Source organism: Mytilus trossulus, chromosome 1 (assembly GCF_036588685.1).
Source record: "Mytilus trossulus isolate FHL-02 chromosome 1, PNRI_Mtr1.1.1.hap1, whole genome shotgun sequence".
Taxonomy (NCBI): domain Eukaryota; kingdom Metazoa; phylum Mollusca; class Bivalvia; order Mytilida; family Mytilidae; genus Mytilus; species Mytilus trossulus.
This window is the reverse complement of record NC_086373.1, coordinates 79,509,600-79,535,284: the sequence shown is the minus strand read 5'-3', so window position 1 is coordinate 79,535,284 and position 25,685 is coordinate 79,509,600. Positions and strand designations below refer to the sequence as shown.

Sequence of the window (25,685 nt, the reverse complement as noted above, 5' to 3'; positions counted from 1 at the left end):
AATTTGGTACCAAAATTGAATTGAATCTATCAGTAAGGCAAGTCCCCTTTATGGGGGTCATGATAATAAAGAAGATTCAATATCCCTATACATACATGAGTTCTTCTAGCTTCCAGGTTAAATTGATATCAGTTTACATGATATTTTTTAAAGGATATTGATGAACAGGTTTATTAAACTCCCAGTAAAAGGTGTTTACAAATGATATTCAATAATGAAATGTTATAGAAACTACCAATAGCTCAGAAAATAATAGATCAGAAATTGAATCCGAGAAAAACACTGAATTCAGTCAAATGAAATTCTCTATGTTTTATGAACACACATTTTTTACTTAGCACATACTGTTATTCTTCTTTGTATTGTGTTAAAAGCTAAAAGGTATGGTCCTCTAGTGCACTTATCATATATAATGCTTCTGTATGGTAATACCTCATGGTCATCATTTGTCTTTTTTTCAGAGACCCTCTATGGTAACCAATGGAAACTTTTCTGGTTGTATAAGTGAACTTCATTTTGATGAGGCTCGTATTGGTCTACATGAATTCAAGACATCATCACCATTATGTGGTGGTTGTAGGGAGGCGTAAGTATACAATTTAATATTTCACAAAATTAGAATAACTAAGCCTTGAGTCAGAAAACTTATACTTAATAGCTATTCTAATTACTACACAGGTAAAACAGCTACAGGCGTATATATTCCTGAAATAAAAGAAATATTATTTTTTCCTTCTTGCTTTCTTGACATTACCCAAATATTTTTTAAATTATCTCCCCTGAACATTGAACATAATTTCATTCTTTTCCTTATTCTGCATCACAAGTGTAAAACGAGAATCATAGATATATATTAACAAGTATTGCATTGTTTAGAGATATTTTTTATGCAAATTTAAATTTTTTTAACAGCTAATCCTTACAGCTTACTATAACAAATGGATGCACATTAAATATACATTTATATAAGTGTTATGTAAAATAAAATTTAGAAAAACGTCTTTATTTAAAAGCAAACTTGACATATGTGAAGAAAAACATTACTCCAAATTTTAACAGATTTGAAAGTGCAATTAGATTTAACTTACAAAATGTATTTTATTTCAGGCCTACTGCTGCAGCATCAGCGACAACATTCCATTTCCTGGGATCAGGATATGCTTCTATCCCCAAAATACCTAATTATAACAGTAGGGAATTCCAGATAAGTTTCCATTTCAAAACATTCTGGGCTAACTCTACACTGCTGTTTGCTGGGAATGAACAACTGGTACGTGTACTTTATGTGACTGATATAAGAACAAATACTGATGTACTGCATTTTGTTTGGAAAGTATTTAGCCCCATTGTAACATTATAACATTATATTATCTCATAATACTGGATCCATGTCTTTATCAAATTCCAAGTTTTTTTATATTTTGATCCAGCTATCCTCTGCACCCCCTTTTTAGTGTTAGTATTTTTGACGTCAAGTCAAACCCCTACCTCTATCCAAACTAAATTGATAGAAATGAACCTATTTGTAATTCATTATCCTCCTGATAAGACTGTTGCAGAATAAAATCTTAAATAGATCCTGGTTAGATTTATTAATTATTATCACATTAATCTTTGTGCAGTAATTTTTTGTTTGTATGTTGGCGTTGAATGCCACTTTTCAGTGACCTATAATATATCAAGGCAGTCAACTTGTATCGATGAATGAACCCAGAGAGGAACAAAGACCTTCACCTGGAAAATTGGAAATCATTGTCAATTAAGATTGGAGTCAAACACACTGTACCACAAGGGGAGTTCACATTCTCTGGAGTCAAACACACTGTACCATAAGGGGAGTTCACATTCTCTGGAGTCAAACACACTGTACCACAAGGGGAGTTCACATTCTCTGGAGTCAAACACACTGTACCACAAGGGGAGTTCACATTCTCTGGAGTCAAACACACTGTACCAAAAGTGGAGTTCACATTCTCTGGAGTCAAACACACTGTACCACAAGTGGAGTTCACATTCTCTGGAGTCAAACACACTGTACCACAAGTGGAGTTCACATTCTCTGGAGTCAAACACACTGTACCACAAGTGGAGTTCACATTCTCTGGAGTCAAACACACCGTACCAGGAAGGGGAGTTCACATTCTCAGAATTGACAGAGCACTGTAGATTGACTGTAGATGAATGACAACTGTGGCCCTGAAAATAAACCCAGAATAATCTGTATTTAGTGTCCTTAAAGGCAATAATTATGAGGAACAAATATATGTTCACATGGACATATGTGCAATGAAAAGCAGGGAATACAGACATGTTGATGTCCATCCATTCAACATTATAAAAAAAGTGATATCTGAATCATCAAAAACACTTTACAGCACAACAGACCAAGCTTCTTATTAGATTGTGCTGTATTGATGTCAGATCTTCACATCAACAATATCTGGGACTAATTTCAAAATCAGCTGCAAGAGATTATTTTTCAGTTTAAATTGCTTTTGTAAGATGCATTGGTATATTTTTGGTTATCATTGTCTTATCAGTTGCAGTTTGTGACATTGCTGTCTTTTTGTAGGGTAATCACACATAATGAATGTGTTCTTAAATAAATAGAAGCAAAAGTACTATGTTTGACTTAAAATTAAAAAAGTGTCCCAACTTCAATAATGTTAATGAGATTGTGCATTTTATCACTAGTAAACCATCTAGTGTATTTACTGTACATATTCGATCACTAGTAAACCATCTAGTGTATTTACTGTCCATATTCGATCACTAGTAAACCATCTAGTGTATTTACTGTCCATATTCGATCACTAGTAAACCATCTAGTGTATTTACTTTTCAGGGTGACTTTTATTACTTAGGTTTAGAGAACGGCAAGTTGGTATTACAGATATATACTGGTGGTGTGACATTTTGTAGGCTGTCCTTATCAGAAAACCTTGAATATAACAATAATAAATGGCATTTTGTGGTAGCAGACAGGATTGATCGACAGGGTATATCTCATGTTTTATGTCACCAAATTATGACGGTTATGACTAACAATTTACACCTTTGTTTTATAGTGTTATAAAAGGAAAGTATTGACAAATTTTCAAAGAATCAGATTTAAGATTTAAAGACAACTTTTAAGATTTATTCCTTTCATCAATATAAATAGTTCACCTTTTTCATTTTTGGATGCATTGTAAAATAGATTAAAGTTTAAGTTACTTTTTTATTTTATATGAAAGGCAAAGAAATAAACTATTTCTCTTATTATATTTTCCAATGAAATTTGAAAAGTAAAACTTAAATTTTTGTATCTTAGAAAAAGTGTCAATACTTTTTAAAGCACATTGCTTGCAAATCCAAATATATTTTGCAGCTTAGAATGTATTTTCTTTTAGTCATGTTCGTAGATCTAGAAATAAGCTTAGAATCCTCGCTTTTGGGATATTCTACATTGCTAAATGAAAAAAAATCATTTCTAAATCTGATTTTATGCAAATATATTTGGATTAGTGTGGTATTTGAGAGGGATATATTAACTAATGATTGTTTGTTTTTTCTAATCCTTAGATCCACATGAGTAATTGTCATCACTTTGCGTCAGTCATCGTCAATCACACTTTATTTTTACAACTGTTGAAGTTTTTTTTTGTAAATTAAGTCAAAAGCTTGAATATTTAGTTGGGTTTTCTGAATTTACTGTAAACAACAGCTTCTTTTTTTCTATAGTTTTATTTACATTATTCATTAATGAACAGATAAGACATTTCATCAATAAATTTATGAAGTTGGGATTTTCCTTGATGTTTGAAATGGTTTCATACTTTGAGTTACCAGTCAGTTTCCAGAATTGTTCTACTTGTAAATCATTATTTGAAAATTGTCAATAACTTTAGATTTAAATTTTTTCTGGTTTTTGTTTTCATTGTTTTGTATACATTTAAGTTTTCCACTGATTAAGAAAACAAAGCATGGAGTAAAGTACTCAACAATCTGGTCTAACCCATGACTTGATTGATTTTTCCAAAGTTATCTATGGTAATCTTTGTTGATATCTCAATGTTTGTTGTCTTGTCACAGCTTTTGTTGCTAGCTTTTTTATTGTCAGTCAAATTTGGGCTATTTAGCTGTAGATGTTTTTTTATTGTGTTTGGGGTTGTTGTCATATAGTCTCATGCTTTACATCTCCTTTCATTCATATCCTAATTAAAAAATGATGATGGCAAACTGGCATGTAAGCAATAGATCCTTTGTAATGTATAATAAGCGTCCTTTGGCAGCCATTGGCTGTTTTCTGCTCTTTGATTGGCTTACTTTGACACTCCCTATTTTCATTCTCAGCTATAAGATGAGCATTACAGATTCTTTGGATCCTCTAGCAATTCCTGTAAATAGTTAACAAATAACAGTTTATATTCTACCCTTGTATGCATGTTAATTTCAGGGAGATTTCATATCTTTAGAGACTGTAAATGGCAAACTGGTCCTGCAGTTTTACTTGGGTGGCATCACCTATGCACGTGCAGAGACAAACGGAACATATACTAATAATTCATGGGTTTATGTACTTGCTGATCGTGTAGACAAAAGGGGTATTAACAAAGTGTGCATAATATATACACAGCTTACTATATCTGCTTTGGATTATTTAAATATAACAAATATATACTTCATAATATAATTAAAAAAGATTTGTAAAAAGTTTTCTGAAAAAGGTTTTGTACAGAGATATAATCAGATTTAGAAATGATTTCATGTATTTTTTGTAGATTATCTCTCTTTAATGTCATCTATCAGATTATAGCTAAGATTCATCAATGTTCTACAGTCTGATCATATTGGTTAATTTTTGGTTAATGATTGGGGTTTTTTGTTACGAAATAGATCTTTTATTTTTCTGTCACTGTTTCATGATAAAATGTATTGCATTCTAAAGTTAAGAATTAAACAGAATTTTTTTCTTTTAGGCTTAAACATATGCCAAGCATGCATGAGTCTTAAACATAACATCATTCTTTCTACAAACTTGTCTTTTGCATCAACTTTAAATTAATATATCACTCTGTCATCTCTTTGAAATTACTTTTCAACTTTGACAATGTAGAATGCTAAAGTTTTTATAAAAATTCTTATATTCCTGACTTTATATGATTAATGAATATGTTGTAAGCTGTAGAAAACATTTGTTAAACAGCAAAATCATGAAAGAAATGAACTTTAAGTATCATAAGTATATTTAGCCCTATTTATTATTAATACAATTTTACAATAATGCTTATTAGTTCTTACTATCCAGTTTATCATTTCAAATCTGATTTCATTTGAAAAAAAAACCAGCAGATGAATTGTTTTTTCAGAAGCAAAATAACTGGGTTCCGCGGAACCCTTACAAATTTTTTTGTTAACTTAATATACATTTTATTTTGAAAATAGCTTTGTTACAAGTTGGCGAGGAGAGGATAACATGTGAGGCCCCTGGTAATAACAATGGTCTAGATATACTTGGAAGCAAGTTTTATTTTGGTGGATATCCAGATAGTGTTGACACTACAGAATTCAAAAAGAGGTACATATTAAATTAAAAAAAAATATATTAAATCAGGCAATTGTTTACTTTTGAAATTTGTGATTATTGCTATTTTACCAAATTTTCATTTCATCTTACTGACTAATAAATTCCTTTCTCTTATTCTTCGTCAATTTATCCCTTTCTGCACCCATTGTATAAAAAAAAATTAATCAATGTGTGGTTCGTTTGATTTGAGTTCTTCATTGGTTAAAATCCAATTGACGTCGAATTTTCTTGTTTTCCTCTGAATTTCCTTTAGTGAGGGCATGAAAAAAGGCGACCATGCCTGATGACGTCACATAGAAAGAACACATCTTGCAGATCAGTCGCAAAGAAGGAATAGGTTTGCCTGCGTATTGTTTGAAAATCATTAGAGAAACAGATTCCACCACCAGATAAATTTTGAATATTTAAAAAGCTGTGCCAGTCTTGCGCTTTAAATTTGAAAATTATACTTTCTCGAGTGGATAAATATCGTAACACTCGATGCAGTGGTAGAATCTATATTTCTCAACTCAGCAGGATGATATGAAAAATTATCGCTAGAAACTAAGGGTGCACTTGCTCATTGTAAAAAAAGTTAACAATTCATCACAGGTAAAATAGTGAAAAACAGATTATCATTGGTCGTCTCAACTGGATTGCTTTTCTTACTTTCGCTGTTCCGGCTCAAGCGAGAAAATCAATCTCGTTGAGATGACCAACGATAATCTTTAAATATTTCGTCAAGTTTTTTATGTTCTGATCCATTAAGGGTCCCTCTGAAACACATCAATAATGAGAGACCATTTCACATAAAGCTTTCACACTTGGAAAGATTTTTTGTTATCATGCTCTTTTGACCATGCTATATTGTCTGATTGATCTGATAATACTAATGGCAGTTATGGGACTATTTTATTTTAATATGATAACAATGATAGCTTTTGAATGCAAGTCCTTTGAGTCTGTTTGATAGAAAGCTCTTATACTTTGAAATTGTTTGCCATCAATTATGGAGTTGCCAAGGAGTTGACAAATTTGGATATTTATTGACTCAATGGGCTATAATACCAAACAAACAAACAGTTAAGTGTGATATATTGCCTTCTGGAGTAAAAAAAGTTTATCAAACACTTACTAAAGAAAACAAATTTTGTTTCTAAGAATTTCTGGTTTGTATATCAAAGGTAGACTCATTCTGTAAATATTGATGGCCCTGAAAAGGACCTTTTACAATATCATCGCCATTAGATGATTTTTCAAGCAATGTTTGATCTTGCTTCCTCGTAACTTGATGGATTTCTTTACTTAGCAGTTGCCATTTTGTTTACAGGCATAAATGACATCATTTTTAATTGGAGATAAATCTTGCAAAAACCAAGGGGTTGAACAGGTTACTAACTGGGGAATAAAAGGTTTATTGAATGGAGGATTCAAATTTTCACAATTATTCACTGCTCCTGCAAACATTAAAATTAAAGTATGTCATGTAATTCCGTATTAGCCAATTAAAAAAGTCATATATGATGTAAAATATAATGATATCTGTTGTGCCTTGTAAAATATATTTTATGATTTTTATTACAGGGGAACCATTATCAACACCAAATTTTTAGGCTGTATGAAAGATATTCAGTACCAAGGATCACGAAATAGGGTGGACCTGTTACAAGAGGAGATTGTTGGGGTTCAAGCAGGGTGTCCAGATGAGGTAGCCAAATTCAAATATATATATATATGAACAAGTCTAAATTAAAACAACATTCAAACCTATGATTGCGTTGGATAAAAACCACAGTTTTTATATGTGTGCATGTAAAACAAATTTCATTGTAAAGGGGTCTAAATACAGCACAAACAACGTTTTCCAAAAGACAAAAAAAGTGATAAAGTATATTTTAACAAAACGCATTTGACTCACAGGTTGAACAACTGATGTTATATATATACATTAAGGGTCATTCCTCTGTAGGCTGACAGGATGTTGAATTCACATTTTGCCTCTACTGCTGTTTTTCATGATGATATATATATATCCTATTAAACTAGTAAATAAGATAAGTGCAAAATGAATTTGTGTTTGATTAGTACAAACTTGTACAAATGTATTACAATATTTTTAAAAATCATTCAAATTACTTTTTATATGGGGCAAATTTTGTTTTGTATATATGTTTGTCTTTGTTGAAAAATGTTACTTTAAATCTTGAATTAATTATACCCCCGCTTTTAAAAAGGGGGGTATACTGTTTTACCTCTGTCTGTCCTTCCGTCAGTCCATCAGTCAGTCCGTCCGTCCCATGAATATTCTCCGTCGCATTTTTCTCAGGAACTACAATACAAGGATTTCTGAAATTTGGTTTCAGGCTTTATCTAAGTCAGCTATACCGTGTGATGCGTTTTCAAATTGATCACTTGACAACTTCCTGTTTACCGAACACTTGTATGATTTTACACATGATAGCCAAGTTGAAATTTGTCACATTTTTCTCAGGAACTACAATACGAGGATTTCTGAAATTTGGTTTCAGGATTTATATAAGTTAGCTATACTGATTCATCACTCTACAACTTCCTGTTTACGGAACAATTGCATATTTTTACACTATTAATATTATCCACTTGCGGTGGGGGTATCATCAGTGAGCAGTAGCTCGCAGTTTCACTTGTTAGTTCTCTTATACTGTAGATGAAATTAGTGTCTTACAACACACTAGCTATTTTTTTATATATAAACACACATTAGGTTACATGTAATGGAGAATACTACACAATGCCAAGAATTTGTGAAAAGTTTGTTTGCTATTTTTTTCTAAACTTGGGATTTTGAGACTGTTTATTAATAATTTACTTTGTAAGAACCATGATTACCAGTACCATCATATAATTTCAAATTCTTTTGTTTCAGGGCTACAGAAATATTGGTTTTTATGGGAGAGGTTATGCCTACTACAAAGCTCAATCACTTCTGGAGAGTCAAGGGGGAATAACCCTGTCTTTCAGAACTATGAGACCAAATGCTTTATTACTGTTGGCTAGAGATGTGGATGACAGGGTTCGTATAAGAAACAATCATGAAAAAAAACTGTTTTTAAGGGAAAAGTAGCAATATTAATACAAGTAACTTTAATATGCATACATGTATTGTAAATGGTGAGCTAGAATGTCATTTACTAAATCACAAACCATTTTAAACAAAATAAATTACACAGAAAGTCTCATCATAATGATCAATAACTGAGAGGAGATTATTTAGCAATTGAAGAAAATAGAAAATGAGTTTTAAATTTGAAACTCTTTTATGAGTAGCTGCCTCTGAAGTCTCATTGTACAATGGAGTGTTCTTGCCTCCAGTGTGGTAGGTGGTGGGATTTAAAATCAAAGAAATAAAAATCATTATTTGCTGCTAATCTCTGCAAAGCACACAACATTAAGGAGTAAGAGCAAAACCTTGTTGGGATTGGGGTCAGAATAATATGTCTTTGTAGGATGGCATCTCTTCTTGTGTGTTGTAACCTAGTGAACTAGCAGAGGTGGATATAGGGGTGGGCAGGGCGCCCAGACCCCCCTTTTCAGGGAAAAATTTGGTTGCTTATATAGGGAATCACTGAAGTGTGACTGGAGCGGGTCCCCTCTTAGGCAGTTAGTGGGCCCCCACTTCTGAAAATTTCTGGATAGCTGACTAGCACATTTAAATCCCAGTTAATCGTGTAAGTTTAGTTCAAACTTCAAAGCAGGGTTCATATTCATATCATATCAACTGGTTTTTTTTAGCTGACATGCATGTTATATTTGTAACTGGTCTTGAAACATCAATATGTCTATCCATCAACTTCTTTATGATTAGAATCATGTGAAAATCGATTTGTTGTTGAATCTTTGAAAACATCAGCGTTTGGTACTGGGCTGTCCTGGTGTAACAATAAATCAGATAAAGTGTTATTTTGATATTATGTTTGTCTTGTATCTTTGTTTTAGAACTATTACACCTTAGCATTAACAGATGGTAAGATAGAAGGAAGATTTAGTGGCAATTCTATACCACAGATCATAACATCTCAAGGAACGTACAATGATGGCAGAACACATACTGTGGGAGTTCTTAAGAAAAATAGAATGTAAGTATATTCATGTGCTTATACAATAGATCAGATTTTATAATGGAATAACCATGACAGTGCACGACCAACCATCTCATTGCTAATTTTTTTTCATTTTGTGTGTTTCAACTTTTCGATCTTCAATATATTTCTTTTAACCTACATCTCCAAAGGTGAAACTATGTCTAGTAACAGCTCCACATCATCCATCTGTTTTAAATAACTTTGGTAGAACACTTTTGTCAAAGGATTAGGTTCAGTAAGACCCCTTTTTGGCCCCAAAATATAGCAGTTTTACAAGATGGTTAAAATGTAAACTTTTAGTTATTTATTGGAAAGAAGAATGCTTCTGCTACATAAATATGGGCAGTTTTTGACAATGCAATGCACATATATCGGGTACTAGCATCATTAAGTCATGCTAAATTACTGAACTCTCCACAATTTGAGCATTTTAGTTAACTTTCAGACGATTTCCGTCTAAAATGTAAGTGGCCACATTTGTGTTCATTCATATTTATGAAATGTAAGATGTATTTGATGATGATACATAACATATGAGGAGGATGAACACGGATGCGCCACTTTCATTTTTGACAAAAAACATCTAAAAAGTGAGCTTTTTTTTGCGTATTTGATAGATTTTTCATATTTAAGCTTGAATCGGAGCGTTTTTAATTACTAAATCAGTTAAAATCTTTTACATAAAATAATTAAATCAAGTGTACAAATTCTTTCGTTAGATGAACCTGAAATTTGATGCCTAAATCTGCCCTTGCATGACCTACTCCTATTTTCTTGGCTTCGTTATAATGGAATGATTTGATATTTGGTCTGCAGCTTTTTAAGGTTGAGTAGTAGTGATTAAGCAATTTATTTTGTTTATATCTGTTTGCAGTTGAATTATTTGACTTTTTAGCTCACCTGGCCCGAAGGGCCAAGTGAGCTTTTCTCATCACTTGGCGTCCGTCGTCGTCCGTCGTCGTTCTTCGTCGTCCGTCGTCGTCGTCGTCCGTCGTCGTTAACTTTTACAAAAATCTTCTCCTCTGAAACTACTGGGCCAAATCAAACCAAACTTGGCCACAATCATAATTGGGGTATCTAGTTTAAACTAGAGGCTCTAAAGAGCCTGTGTCGCTCACCTTGGTCTATGTGCATATTAAACAAAGGACACAAATGGATTCATGACAAAATTGTATTTTATGTGATGGTGATGTGTTTGAAGTTCTTACTTTACTGAACGATTTTGCTTCTTACAATTATATCTATCATAAACTTTGCCCATTAGTAACAGAGAACTATATTTGGTAAAAATTTACATAAATTTACCAAATTAATGAAAATTGTTAAAAATTGACTATAAAGGGCAATAACTCCTTAAGGGGTCAATTGACCATTTAGGTCATGTTGACTTATTTGTAGATCTTACTATGCTGAACATTATTGCTGTTTACAGTTTATCGCTATCTATAATAGTATTCAAGATAACCAAAAATGGCAAAATTTCTTTAAAAATTACCAATTGGAGGGCAGCAACCCAACAACCAGTTGTCCAATTCATCTGAAAAATTCAGGGCAGGTAGATATTGACTTGATTAACAATTTAACTTCTTGTCAGATTTGCTCTAGATGCTTTGGTTTCATAGTTATAAGCAAAAAACTGCATTTTACCCCTATGTTCTATTTTTAGCCGTGGCGGCCATCTTGGTTGAATGGCCAGGTCATCGGACACATTTTTCAAACTAGATACCCCAAAGATGATTGTGGCCTAGTAGTTTCAGTGGAGATTTTGTAAAAGATTACTTAGATTTATGAAAAATGGTTAAAGATTGACTATAAAGGGCAATTACTCCTAAAGGGGTCAACTGACCATTTTGGTCATGTTGACTTATTTGTAGATCTTACTTTGCTGAACATTATTGCTGTTTACAATTTATCTCTATCTATAATAATATTCAAGATAATAACCAAAAACAGCAAAATTTCCTCAAAATTACCAATTCAGGGGCAGCAACCCAACAACCGATTGACCGATTCATCTGAAAATTTCAGGGCAGATAGTTCTTGACCTGATTAACATTTTTATCCCATGTCAGATTTCCTCAAAATGCTTTGGTTTTTGAGTTATAAGCCAAAAACTGCATTTTACCCCTATGTTCTATTTTTAGCGGTGGTGGCCATCTTGGTTGGTTGACCAGGTCATGCCACACATTTTTTAAACTAGATACCCCAAAGATGATTGTGGCCAAGTTTGGATTAATTTGGCCAAGTAGTTTCAGAGGAGAAGATTTTTGTAAAAGATTACTTTAATTTACGAAAAAGGGTTAAAAATTGACTATAAAGGGCAATTACTCCTAAACGGGTCAACTGACCATTTTGGTCATGTTGACTTATTTGTAGATCTTACTTTGCTGAACATTATTGCTGTTAACAGTTTATCTCTATCTATAATAATATTCAAGATAATAACCAAAAACAGCAAAATTTCCTCAAAATTACCAATTCAGGGGCAGCAACCCAACAACCGATTGACCAATTCATCTGAAAATTTTAGGGCAGATAGATCTTGACCTGATAAACATTTTTACCCCATGTCAGATTTGCTCTAAATGCTTTGGTTTTTGAGTTATAAGCCAAAAACTGCATTTTACCCCTATGTTCTATTTTTAGCGGTGGCGGCCATCTTGGTTGGTTGACCAGGTCACGCCACACATTTTTTAAACTAGATACCCCAAAGATGATTGTGGCCAAGTTTGGATTAATTTGGCCAAGTAGTTTCAGAGGAGAAGATTTTTGTAAAAGATTACTTTTATTAACGAAAAATGGTTAAAAATTGACTATAAAGGGCAATTACTCCTAAACGGGTCAACTGACCATTTTGGTCATGTTGACTTATTTGTAGATCTTACTTTGCTGAACATTATTGCTGTTTACAGTTTATCTCTATCTATAATAATATTCAAGATAATAACCAAAAACAGCAAAATTTCCTCAAAATTACCAATTCAGGGGCAGCAACCCAACAACCAATTGACCGATTCATCTGAAAATTTCAGGGCAGATAGATCTTGACCTGATAAACATGTTTACCCCATGTCAGATTTGCTCTAAATGCTTTGGTTTTTGAGTTATAAGCCAAAAACTGCATTTTACCCCTATGTTCTATTTTTAGCCGTGGCGGCCATCTTGGTTGGTTGACCGGTTCACGCCACACATTTTTTAAACTAGATACCCCAATGATGATTGTGGCCAAGTTTGGTTTGATTTGGCCCAGTAGTTTCAGAGGAGAAGATTTTTGTAAAAGTTAACGACGACGGACGTCGACGGACGACGGACGCCAAGTGATGAGAAAAGCTCACTTGGCCCTTCGGGCCAGGTGAGCTAAAAATGTGTGGCGTGACTCGGTCAACCAACCAAGATGGCCGCCATGGCTAAAAATAGAACATAGGGGTAAAATGCAGTTTTTGGCTTATAACTAAAAAACCAAAGCATTTAGAGCAAATCTGACATGGGGTAAAAATGTTTATCAGGTCAAGATCTATCTGCCCTGAAATTATCAGATGAATCGGTCAATCGGTTGTTGGGTTGCTGCCCCTGAATTGGTAATTTTGAAGAAATTTTGCTGTTTTTGGTTATTATCTTGAATATTATTATAGTTAGAGATAAACTGTAAACAGCAATAATGTTCAGCAAAGTAAGATCTACAAATAAGTCAACATGACCAAAATGGTCAGTTGACCCGTTTAGGAGTTATTGCCCTTTATAGTCAATTTTTTTTACCATTTTTCATTAATTAAAGTAATCTTTTACAAAAATCTTCTCCTCTGAAACTACTTGGCCAAATTAATCCAAACTTGGCCACAATCATCTTTGGGGTATCTAGTTTAAAAAATGTGTGGCGTGACCTGGTCAACCAACCAAGATGGCCGCCACGGCTAAAAATAGAACAAAGGGGTAAAATGCAGTTTTTGGCTTATAACTCAAAAACCAAAGCATTTTGAGGAAATCTGACATGGGATAAAAATGTTTATCAGGTCAAGATCTATCTGCCCTAAAATTTTCAGATGAATCGGTCAATCGGTTGTTGGGTTGCTGCCCCTGAATTGGTAATTTTGAGGAAATTTTGCTGTTTTTGGTTATTATCTTAAATATTATTATAGATAGAGATAAACTGTAAACAGCAATAATGTTCAGCAAAGTAAGATCTACAAATAAGTCAACATGACCTAAATGGTCAATTGACCCCTAAAGGAGTTATTGCCCTTTATAGTCAATTTTTAACAATTTTCATTAATTTGGTAAATTTATGTAAATTTTTACCAAATATAGTTCTCTGTTACTAATGGGCAAAGTTCATGATAGATATAATTGAAAGAAGCAAAATCGTTCAGTAAAGTAAGAACTTCAAACACATCACCATCACCAAAATACAATTTTGTCATGAATCCATTTGTGTCCTTTGTTTAATATGCACATAGACCAAGGTGAGCGACACAGGCTCTTTAGAGCCTCTAGTTTCATGAGACAAAGATACTGACTTCTGACCCATAAATGTAGCTGTGGGATCAAATGTTGGATATTGTAATGTTATAGTATGTGATTCCAATTGTTCTATCTTATCATCTTAAATTTAAGATAGCAAGATTTTAGAGAAAAATTCTTCAAAGAATCTGAATAAATTATAGATTGTATATATGCTTGCTAAACTATACGTGAATAAAATATCTTGGGATGATAGACCACAGAGATGAGAAACATATACTGGTATAGAATATCATTTTGTTTTTCTTTCATTTGAAAAACTATTGATATGATAGCAATTTTTTTTCTCTTTTAACAGGATAACGGTATATGTTGATGATGTATTTATTGGTGAGAAAACATTACCTGTTGGTATAACAACTATTGAAGTAACACAGCTATACCTTGGTGGTATAGGACTGCCTACCAGCCAAGACCTAGCACCAAACTTTGAAGGATTGTATGGGTGTATGAATGATGTTGTTATCAACGGAGAGTAAGTTCTATAATCTGAAACTTTCAGAAAAAGTTTTTTTTTTTTTTAACACTCTAATTGATTCTTTATTGCACATATTTGAAAAAGTTCTGTATTCTGAATATCATAATGTCAAAAGTTATTTAATTTTATTTCAAATATAGCAGTGAAACTCATTATTTCATGTAAATAGAAAATAAAAACTTGTTTTTTAATGAGGTTTGAAAAAAAAACCAATGTAAAATTGTCCTTTCTTTACAAAAGCAAACAAAAAAGTGACAGTAAATTTGAATATATTCAACTGTTTGTATATGAACTCTTTTTTTTTCTTTTCAGAATATTGAATTTGAATACAGATGTGTTTGAGAATGCTGATGTTGGTAGATGTTCTATCCCAGAACCTCCGGAAGATAACAGTCAAAATTTGGATCGCCGTACAACACCAGCATCACCGGTCACTCCTGCTGTTACTCCAAAACCTGTTACTAAATCAGCACAGGTTATACCGACTACTAGTAGTAGTTCACCTGGATGTGCTGTACAATCTGATCTAGCTCTTGATCCATTCATGTTAACCTTCGGTAATGAGGAGGGAGATAGTTATGGTGAAATAAGTAATATAGCCAAGAATCATATTAATGTTAGGTAAGAACAAAAGAAATGGATAAAAATAGTAATATAAGTGAGAACCATGTGGATGTTCAGTAAAAATATGGTTTTCAAATGGTCAAATTTTCTGCTCATGTCTTTTTATAAATGTTTGTCTATGAAATGTAGCTGATTTGTTTGTTGGAACTTGGCTTCCCTAAAAGAGACACACTCTAGGAATAAAAGAGACCTTACACATAACATCATAATTACATTAGATGTATGTTTCATTAAAATTCTTTAGTCTGATTGGCTAATTGCAACATCACATGTTATTCCTTCAGCAATTGCATCACTCAATAAAACTTATCATCCCGGTCCCACAATAAAGTGCACAGGTGAATTAAATAAAAAAAAAATATACAATTCGTGTTTCCATGATCATAGCTAAAAAATGCAATTATAAGTATTGAATGCTTCTTTTTGTAACTTCATAGGGTTGTAAAAGCATTGACTGTGCGCACATTTTAAGAATGAAGTGCTTCCGCGCTTCAAACAAAATGTGCTTCGGTCAACGCTTTTACACCCCAATGAAGTTACAAAAAGAAGCATTCAATTCTTAATTAAACCTTTTTGATAGCTGTAACATTTATGGTTCTAATTGATATTTCTGAAAAAAAGCCAAGGCAGATAACTCTGTATGCCTAGAATCATTTTAAGATCATCTTGTCTACATCAGATTTTTATTTAGATTATTTCTGTCTTTTCACTTACTACAAATAAAATTGAGTACATGCATTTGATTGTGAAATAGAACAGCTCCGACATTATAAACATTTAAATTTATATTTAGTGATGAAACAAAATAGAAACAAACATATTAAAATAGGTCATCTTGAAAACTTTGTGTCTGATTTTGATGTGTATTTCTGTCTTTTTTACACAAAAAAGTATAGGTATAAATAGAGTATTTGTTTGTTACATAGAACAGGTCTAACATTATAATCATGTGACTTTATTTTCAGTGACGATACAATCTGGTAGGTTTTAACATGTAACCCCAGATCATATAATATATATACCTATATAGTGTGTATCTGATGTATTCAATTATATACTCGGTGGACAAATTATTCAACTAAACTAGATATGTACCTCTAGTATGTGTTTTAAGAGTTCCAAGTGTTTTGGGGGAATGGGGGGAACAAAAGTAGTAATAGACAATAAATTTGTCCTTTGAACTTACAAACAAAAGATACTTATAATTTATAATACTGAATTTAAATATGATAATTAATTTATAAATCCTAATATGATAATAGTTTTATTTTCAGTTGTATTGTGTCATAATCATTTTAGGTTACATCAAATCAAAAGTACCTGCAAAAACTTTGAAAGCATAATTAAACATTCTTTTTGTTTGATGCAAAAAAAAGAGCTAAAAGTGCCCATAAATCAATGCTAAAAAAATTATGGGTAGATGTAAAATACAGCATCAGCACACACAGGCTATATCTAAGAAGCCGATCAAAAGATCTGATTTCCTGTAAATATTGCTGTAGAATAAATATTCAGACAATAAGTAGGCAAACCCTTTCTTCTTCTTTTTTCTGTTTTCTTACCTGATAAGGACATTTTTACCTTTTTTTATACCAAAACTTGTCAAACTTCTGCCATGCTGCAATATCTGTAGTGAACACCTTGTAGACCACTTCTGATTAGTATTATGTGTAGTTAAGTTAATAAATTACCAAGAGATTTATTTTTCAAATAAACAAGTCAATTTGAAAAGAAACTAAGTAAGTAATTTAATAACCCTTACAATGTTAGCATTAAAATACAAATGTAAGTTTTTCTCAATACATTTCACATTCAGGATTATTATTCCTCCATTTCTTTTATAAAAAAAAATATAAGAAAGGCAATCCAAATTAAAATTAAATTTACTGTTTAAGTTATTTTTCATCATTTTATTTGAGCTCCATTAAGGAAATATATTGCATGGTGTGTGCAGTTTTGTGTGATTATTTTTTTGTAATTTAGTATGTATTTGTTATACGGTGCAATATTAAATTATGAATTCTTGGTACTACATAGATGAAATAATATTTGTCTTAAACAATAAAAGGATATCAAGTTTTTACTAGTTTTGAGCCAAAATTAATTTTCCAACCATTGTTATGTAATTTTGTATTTTGTACCGGGCATTTCAAATACACATATATTGACATTCTATAATTTTTTTATTTGATGCACATTAATCAGAGCTTTACATAAACCTAAATTGACTATTTTGTTGCTAGAAATTACAGGTTTTTTAAATTTAATTACAGCATTTAAACATAAGTTTTATTTTGATATTTTTCATATTATCTCAAAACCATATAAAAGGCATTAGAACAGAAACTGTGTCGTGTCCCCATAATATTGGATTGGATTCAACTAGTTTGATTGAAAATGAATGTATCCAATATATATAGATTCTACCACTGCATCAAGTGTAATACCATATTTATCCACTGAAGACAGTTAAATTTTCAAATTTAAAACGCCACATCTTTCTATGTGACGTCACAAGGCATGGTCTCCTTTTTTCATGCCGTCACAATAGGAATTTCAAAGGAAAGCAAGAAAATTCAACATCATAATCGCATTTTAACCAATGATGAACTGTGATCAAATGATTAAATTTCTTTTATACAATGGGTGCAGAAAGGGATAAATTGACGAAGACTTAGAGAAAGGCCTTTATACATGTAAAGTGTGCACTGTAAACATTTAACACATTTTTTATTTGTTATTTATTTGTTATTTTATTTCTATGGAACAGGCTAGAAAAATTGGTAGTTAGGAAAACACAAAAAGCTTCAGATAGACCCAACCTACACTGGCTTGCTTTTATTGTAACCTTTGGCTTCTTTTCCATTTCCATCTACTTATGTGTTATTAAATAAGTGTCAATAAAACAGTCTTTGTTGGTTCCAAGCATGGTAATATTATGTACATATATGTATTAAAAAACTATTTGATGATTACAACAATGTAAATTTATTGGCTTATGTAATGGATATAGACAGTCAAATTCCTGTAATGCAATCAAAATAAGTTATTCATGTTTTTAATAATAATTTCCTTGATTTTTAGGTTCAACATTAGTTTTGAATTCAGAACATTCCACCAAGAAGGTGTGTTTTTCATTATTGGTAATCCTTCCATTATAAATGGTGATTATGTAGCTGCCCAGATCTATAAAGGCTATGTAATGGTGATGTTTAAATATGATGGTGATCTCTACAGTGTAAACTCTACCATCAAAACAGCTGATGGAGACTGGCATTCAGTGCAGGTTTTAAAGGGAACAAAAAATGTCAAGTTACAAGTTGACAAGAACACAAAAAGGATTCCAATAAAAAGAAAACTTAACATTAATGCTCCTGTATTTGTTGGGGGTGTTTCTGAGGAATTAAGGCCACGCCCAGAACTAGTTCAACACAGTTTACGAGGATGTTTAAAGAATTATTACATCAACGATCAGATGATATTAATCAAGGATGCAAGGATTGTTAAAGGTGTTACTAAATGTTACGTGAATGTAGAACCTGGAGTGTATTTCACAGGATCAGCGTATGGTATAATAGGTATGTGAAAAAAGAGGTTCCCTTGTTTATTATCTTGTCCTGTTAATTCACTGAAAATAAGAAATTGTGAGAATTCTGTTATCTTTAGATGGCTTTTCAGAAATTTTGCATAAACTAATGCTTTATATGTTCACCATTGGACTGTTTCCTCATTGAAGTAGTTCATTTATATGTTTTGGAGTTTAGTTTGAAGTCAATTTCACTGATCAAGTACACATATTTGTTTAGGGGCCAGCTGAAGCCTGTCTATGGGTGCAGGATTTTCTCACTGTATACCCATTAGTAGTTTTCTGCTGTTTTCTGCTCTTTGGTCAAGTTATTGTCTCTTTTTACACATTTCAAACTAATTTCCATTCTTAATTTTACTATAATGGTGAAATGTAAACTTTGGGAAAAAAGTGTAAATTTCCAGGACATTTGGAGGGGGAATAGACAGCAAGTGTCGGGTATAAAGAAATATCTTAAACAAATTATGATTATACATATATATCAGAAAAATTTCACTTGTTATATAGCAGTTTGACAGACACCAATTTTGGTCATTGAGAAACTTAATATTCCCTTAACAACACAACGTGATTGAAACATTTAGCTAACTTTACAGAGTTATCTCCCTGAAGTGTTAGGTACCACCTTAACCCCAGCATCTACCTACCAATAACTGTAAGGTTGATTAACTGTGTAAGTCTGTTGTCAGTATAAATCAATGCATCTTTATCTGAAGACATAAACATAGAATTCCATGAGAATTATTATATGTTATATTTATGAAACATGTTTACCCTTATATAACTTATAAAGCAATTATTAAATATATTCCTTACCATGGCCAAATTTGGTATATACAGTAATGAAATATATACATCTTGATTTCATGAATATCCTACCAGTATAAAATCCTCTTACAAGAACTCAATATACTAATTTATGACAAATATTTTCCATAGGTTTACATATGATACTTTTCTATGTTTTAGATACAAGCTACAGAGTAGGTGATCGAATGGCGATTAGTTTTGAATTTCGAACACACAAATCTGAAGGATTGATATTATCGCTAAGTAATGGTGAACTAGGACCTGCACTGACAGTAGAACTTTATAATGGGAGGGTAAGACTTGAGTGTTATAGATTAAAGGTGAACAGGGCGCAAGACCCCTTATATGGGGCTATATTTATGATTAATGCAGACTTTTTACCTGTTCCACTCATATCTTTGTCTAGTAACAATGACTTCAACAAAAAAGTTATAAAAAACAAGGTTTACAAAATTCATGAAAACGACAGGTTAATTATTGTTCTGGAATGAGATATTTCCCCAGGATATGGTATATTTTGTACAGAAATCATCTTGTAGAGAGAAATTATAGTGTTTGCAGACAATGTGATAAAATTATCCATCACAAGCTACATTGTTAGAATATTAATAAATCCAAAAACTATATTGAATCAAAAAGGTTTATATTCCAAATGTCACAAATAGTATAATTTCCAATTAAAAACAAGTAAGATATCTATCATTTCCAATAACCATAAGAGGAATAAATTTCATGAATTGACCTCATCAGACCAAAATTACGCTAGTGAGCTCTAGGATCTGTGTGCGCATCTCGTGTTAACTCTCAGCATAATTAGGTTCATCAAAATTACAATCAAATTTGGACAAAAGGTCTCATTTAATTGTACAATTATAGGATCTGAAAATAATAGATTTAAAGAACACCACATGAAAAAGATAGAAGATTAAATAGATTATTTAAAGCTGTTTCAAAACGTCTTATAACAAACGTTGTTGTGTTCTGTTTTTATAATTTTTTAATTTTTGTTTCCAGATCCAGTTTAGTGTATTTAATAGAGACCGGTATTCTGTTGTGTCAGAGAACTCTGAGTTCGAATTATGTGATAAATCCTGGCACTCTGTAGAGGCTGAGGTTGCAGGAGATGTTATAGAACTGATAGTTGATGGGAACAATCCATTGTATGGTGTTAGTTCTTTTAAAGATACAGATATAGATACCTCAGCACCTTTATTTATTGGAGGCCTTATAAGTAAGTTATTTATGTGTAAACTTTTAAAGATACCAATATAGACACCTCAGCACCTTTATTTATTGAAGGCCTTATAAGTAAGTTATTTATGTTTAAACTTTTAAAGATACCATATAGATACCTCAGCACCTTTATTTATTGGAGGCCTTATAAGTAAGTTATTTATGTGCAAACTTTTATATATCACTTTTTATGTATTTAGGCACATATTTGTTTTTTTATTTTGTTAATTTTTGCCACTTTTTTTTTGCCTTTATTTTTGCGCTTATTCAGGATTGAGTTGTTATTGCCTAGTCTTCAACTTTAGTTGTAAAAGCAAGACATAGTGATCCTACTCTTTGTCGGTGGTGGTGTCCACAAATGGTGTCCACAATTATTCACTCTGTGGTTAAAGTTTTTGAAATTCTATTAACTTTCTTAAACTATTATGGATTTGTACCAAACTTGGACAGAAGATTGTTTATGATCATAAGATAGTATCCAGAAGTACATTTTGTTAAAAATAAAATCCTGTTTTTCCCTATTTTACTTATAAATGGACTTAGTTTTTCTGCCAGGAAACATTACATTCATTCTGTGGTTAAAGTTTTTAAAAAATTTAATTACTTTCTTAAACTATCCTGGATTAGTACCAAACTTGAACAGAAGCTTGTTTATGATCAAAATCTCAAGTATCTAAAGGAAATTTTATAAATAAGTGGACTTAGTTTTTCTTCCAGTTAATATTACATACAGTCTGCAGTTAAAGTTTTCTAAATATTTATTAGATTCATAAACCATCTTGGATTTTTACCAAATTTGGACAGAACCTTCTTACAATCAAAGAATCTTACCCTTGTCTGTCTGAATTTCCCAAAATAATAATAATACATGTTTTTGAATTTGTAATGGGTTTATTATTCTGCCTATTGTAGGTCCAACTATGAAACAGGAAGCAGCATTAACAACACAAGGATTTGAAGGCTGTCTGAGGAACTTTAAGATTAATTCAGCCCCGGTGGACTTTTTCAATCTAGTACAATCATATGACATCCATAAAACAGATTGTCCAGTTTAAGAAAGTCTTTCTACACAGTGCAATAGATAAATGGATTTTGATTTTGTGAAATCCATATACGAAAAATTTCTCAGGGCAAATCAGCAACTTTAACATAATAAACTCAGATTGTGTTGAACCAAATCTGAAATATTCTTTTCTATTATAAAAGGAAAATTGACTTTAAATGGCATTATGTATAAGATGACATTAAATGATTGCAATTCATCTTTATTGTAAGCAAAATGATCAATGAGAAAGTGTCAGTTTTTAGGTTTGATTTCTTATTTTAACCTGTCCATGTACAGGTTGGAGGCATTGATTAACTTAACTTTTATAACCTTTGATGTTAATCAAAAAGATTATTGTGATTTGCTAATGACAATCAGACATATTTCCTCATGTCTTTCAAAGTTATATATACTCCTGTCTATAAACAGAAAGTAGAAGTATAGAAAGTATGGATTGTAAGACATTTTGTATTGTGGTTATATTGATGTTGTAGTCATTGAGTTATTTAAAACTCCTATCTTCGTGAAAAATTAACCTCATTGGGAAAATAAAGGCATTTTCTTACTTTTAAATATTTTTAGAATCTTCTGTTGAATATATATTTAGTGATCATTTGGTGCCTTTTTACATCCGTCCTTTGTTTCATAATGTTATACATGAAAAATTGTGAATGATGTAAATAGAATACAAATAACAATTAGGCACTATTATGTTTTATTCCTGAAACAAAACTATGTAGTATTATTTGTTTTTTTTTATTTTCGAGTGTCTCCTACAGGAGAAGCATTTAATTTTACATTGTTAATGTTTTCATGTTTTTGCTTTAAAAAAAATAGATAAATGTAATTAAGTAAGTCTATGTTTAAATAGGCCCTAGGATGTTGGTTTATGTGACAATATTAAACTGTAACTTAGCAATTACTATCCTTACAATAAAAAAAAGATTTTATTGTATACTTGAATTGCATTTTTTTGTTAACATGTATTTCAATCTAATACAATATGTTGTTTAATTTCATTGGATGTTCCAATCCAAAATAAAGCAAAACAAGATTCCTTAAGTGTATTATGCTTGAACATTAAAAATTAAAATTTCCTTGTGACAAATATTATCCAACCTATCTACCAGGATAACGTTTTACTGTACAATTTGGTTTGGTTTTTTTTATCTTTTTACTGATATCAACATTTAAGTTAAGTGGTTTAAGTGGACTTTTAAAAAAGGATTCACTGCATAACAGTATCCATGTGATGCTGAACTGTAATATACATTGTCATCTGTTTATTAACTAGCAGAATCATATAGTGAATAGCAGTCACCATGTTGGATATTTAAAAAAAAATATTTAAAAATCCCAGTTTAATGTTTTATTACAGATACAATACAAATTACTCTATTTGTAGAAGAGGTTGTTTGACATGCTTTTTTTTCTCATTAGTAATACTTTACATACTTTCCATAATATTTGAGCATACATGAATAAGTCAGCCTCATATGTGCTGTTAATTCTACAAAAGTTATCACATTTAATCTAGAAAAAGAACCTTTTTAACCAAGAAAAAAATCCTAAGAACTGAAAAATGTGGGACAGATTTATTCATTATGCTTATTTAATTGCCAGAATTATGTATGCAGAAGTGGATAAATAGTTATCAAAGGTACCAGGATAAAACTATTTTTAGATCTGAATCCAAGACAGAAACAAAGAAAAAAATATATGCAATATTATCTAGTAGTGTTGCATCTACATAGTTCCTTGTCCAAGAATGTTTGAAGTATGGTAGATAGCTATATTTAACAATATTTACAAGTAATACTGTCAACCTGTATTAAACTTGATATCAGCTGGTACCAAGTTTTTATTCAGTTTTGAAAAAATATATGTGATATTTTTTATCACAAGCATTGTAGTGATTGTTAATTGTATTTATACATGTACAGTAATTTATTGTGTAATTTTTTTGTTAAATTTTATGTTGTATATGTGTATTAAGGTATATTTTAAATGAATCAAAGATTAAAATGTAGTAAAACAGAATGGGTGCTATATGTAAATGATGTTATGTATTCAATTTTATACACTCATATGATCTATCTGAAATTTTTATACTTTTTATCTAATTATTAAAATCTTAAAATATCAGCTGTTGTTCATTTGTCTGCTTTGTTCAGTTTATGAAATCCCAAACTTTTCTAGACATAATTGAATTAGCATTCAATTTTTACTCGCTTTTCCTTCAATACCTCATTATTTTTTGACTGCATGTTTGGCTTGACAGCTACTAGTCAAGTCTTGAAAGACATGATATATTGTCTCTGTATACTGTTAACAATTTATAACAGCAATGTGTCTTGTATTTTCCTACCTATGCATCCCGCATTATTCCATCTTGAATCAGGTTAATGTCAGATTACTATGAAGTTATTGTCATATTAACTAGAAACTTTGAATACATGTTCGCTATAAAGTGAATTATTTCATAAGTAAGCCAAAATAAGCATTTTAACTCTGATTTTGCAATTCATTGATCAGGTTAAAGTTTTGGTTTAAAGTATTTCACAAGGAAGTTATGGTCTCATCAACTTGAAATTTAGTCAATATGTTCATTATTATGCAAATATTTCTAAATATTAGTATATCAAATAAGAGTTTTTATACTGAATTTTATGAATCAGTCATCATCGTGTAACAATTTTAAAAGGGACAATTTAACAGAACACAAAAACATTGTGAACATTGTGAACATGATGCCAGTGGGGAATGATGTCCTATTTGATATATTTTCTTGTCATAGATATTTTGTTCCAAACCATCTCAGCTGACAGGATCTTTATAGAATATTTTTTAAAATGGGACATCGTTGCATATGGATTTTGTGCATATTTTTACAGTTAAATAAAGGCAACAGTAGTATACAGCTGTTCGAGATTCATAAATCCATTGAGATAAAAACAAATCCATGTTGCAACTGAGGGAAACGCATCTAATACAAGAAAACTACAATACAACAGAAACACAATATTAAAATGTAACATACACAGAAACGAACTATACTAAATATAACAATGGCAATTTTCCTGACTTGGTACAGGACATTTTAAGAACACAATTTAAGTTAACCAGCTCTTAGGAAATATTATCATTTCTCAAATTTTGTTCAAGTTTGATAGAACAACTGATCATTATAACTGCTTTGCCAAATTTCACGTATCTAGCTGTAAGATGGCCTTGAATTAAGCTTCTCTAAAACCTAAAATGTATAGTCTGTTCAAATTCCAGAATAAAAACATACATGTGATTATGTAAATTCACATTGCATATCTTTCTGACATACTTGGGGGTTTATCGTTTAAGGCACTAATGTTCACCTATCATTGCAACTCCTCATATATATATTAAAAAAAGATGTGGTAATGTTTATTTCATCTTAAGAAACTTGTTACATCGTTACCTCAAAGCGATCCATTCAATATATTTCCAGAGTTATGCCCTTTTTAATTGGAATTTTTACCTAGAAAATTAAGTACCAAATTTTCAATGCGAGTCTATGGGCATGCTCTATCAAGTCGATATGAAACGTGTTACATTATTTAATCTTTATTAATGGCAGGTGGATAGAGTGTTGGCAAGTATGCCTGGAATCATAACCATATGATTTGTTTGCATTCATGGGCGTTTTGTTCCTTTGAAATTAAAATATTTGCCCAATGCACAACTGA

The 25,685-nt window shown here is 31.4% G+C and overlaps 1 protein-coding gene across 1 annotated transcript in view; it reads left to right on the top strand.

Annotated features, from left to right (window-relative positions):
• Positions 1–24,034, top strand: part of LOC134696039 (laminin subunit alpha lam-3-like) — a 107,843-nt gene extending 83,809 nt beyond the window's left edge. The window contains exons 47-62 of the mRNA XM_063557631.1: positions 462–586; positions 1,108–1,270; positions 2,846–2,999; positions 3,724–3,830; positions 4,439–4,586; positions 5,428–5,560; positions 7,133–7,256; positions 8,454–8,600; positions 9,524–9,663; positions 14,486–14,662; positions 14,978–15,286; positions 16,255–16,269; positions 18,374–18,867; positions 19,845–19,978; positions 20,700–20,916; positions 21,831–24,034. Of these exons, the coding sequence (XP_063413701.1) occupies positions 462–586; positions 1,108–1,270; positions 2,846–2,999; positions 3,724–3,830; positions 4,439–4,586; positions 5,428–5,560; positions 7,133–7,256; positions 8,454–8,600; positions 9,524–9,663; positions 14,486–14,662; positions 14,978–15,286; positions 16,255–16,269; positions 18,374–18,867; positions 19,845–19,978; positions 20,700–20,916; positions 21,831–21,973 (2,730 nt within the window). The 3' untranslated portion in view covers positions 21,974–24,034. The remainder of the gene's footprint in view (positions 1–461; positions 587–1,107; positions 1,271–2,845; positions 3,000–3,723; positions 3,831–4,438; positions 4,587–5,427; positions 5,561–7,132; positions 7,257–8,453; positions 8,601–9,523; positions 9,664–14,485; positions 14,663–14,977; positions 15,287–16,254; positions 16,270–18,373; positions 18,868–19,844; positions 19,979–20,699; positions 20,917–21,830) is intronic.
• Positions 24,035–25,685: the final 1,651 nt, after the last annotated feature.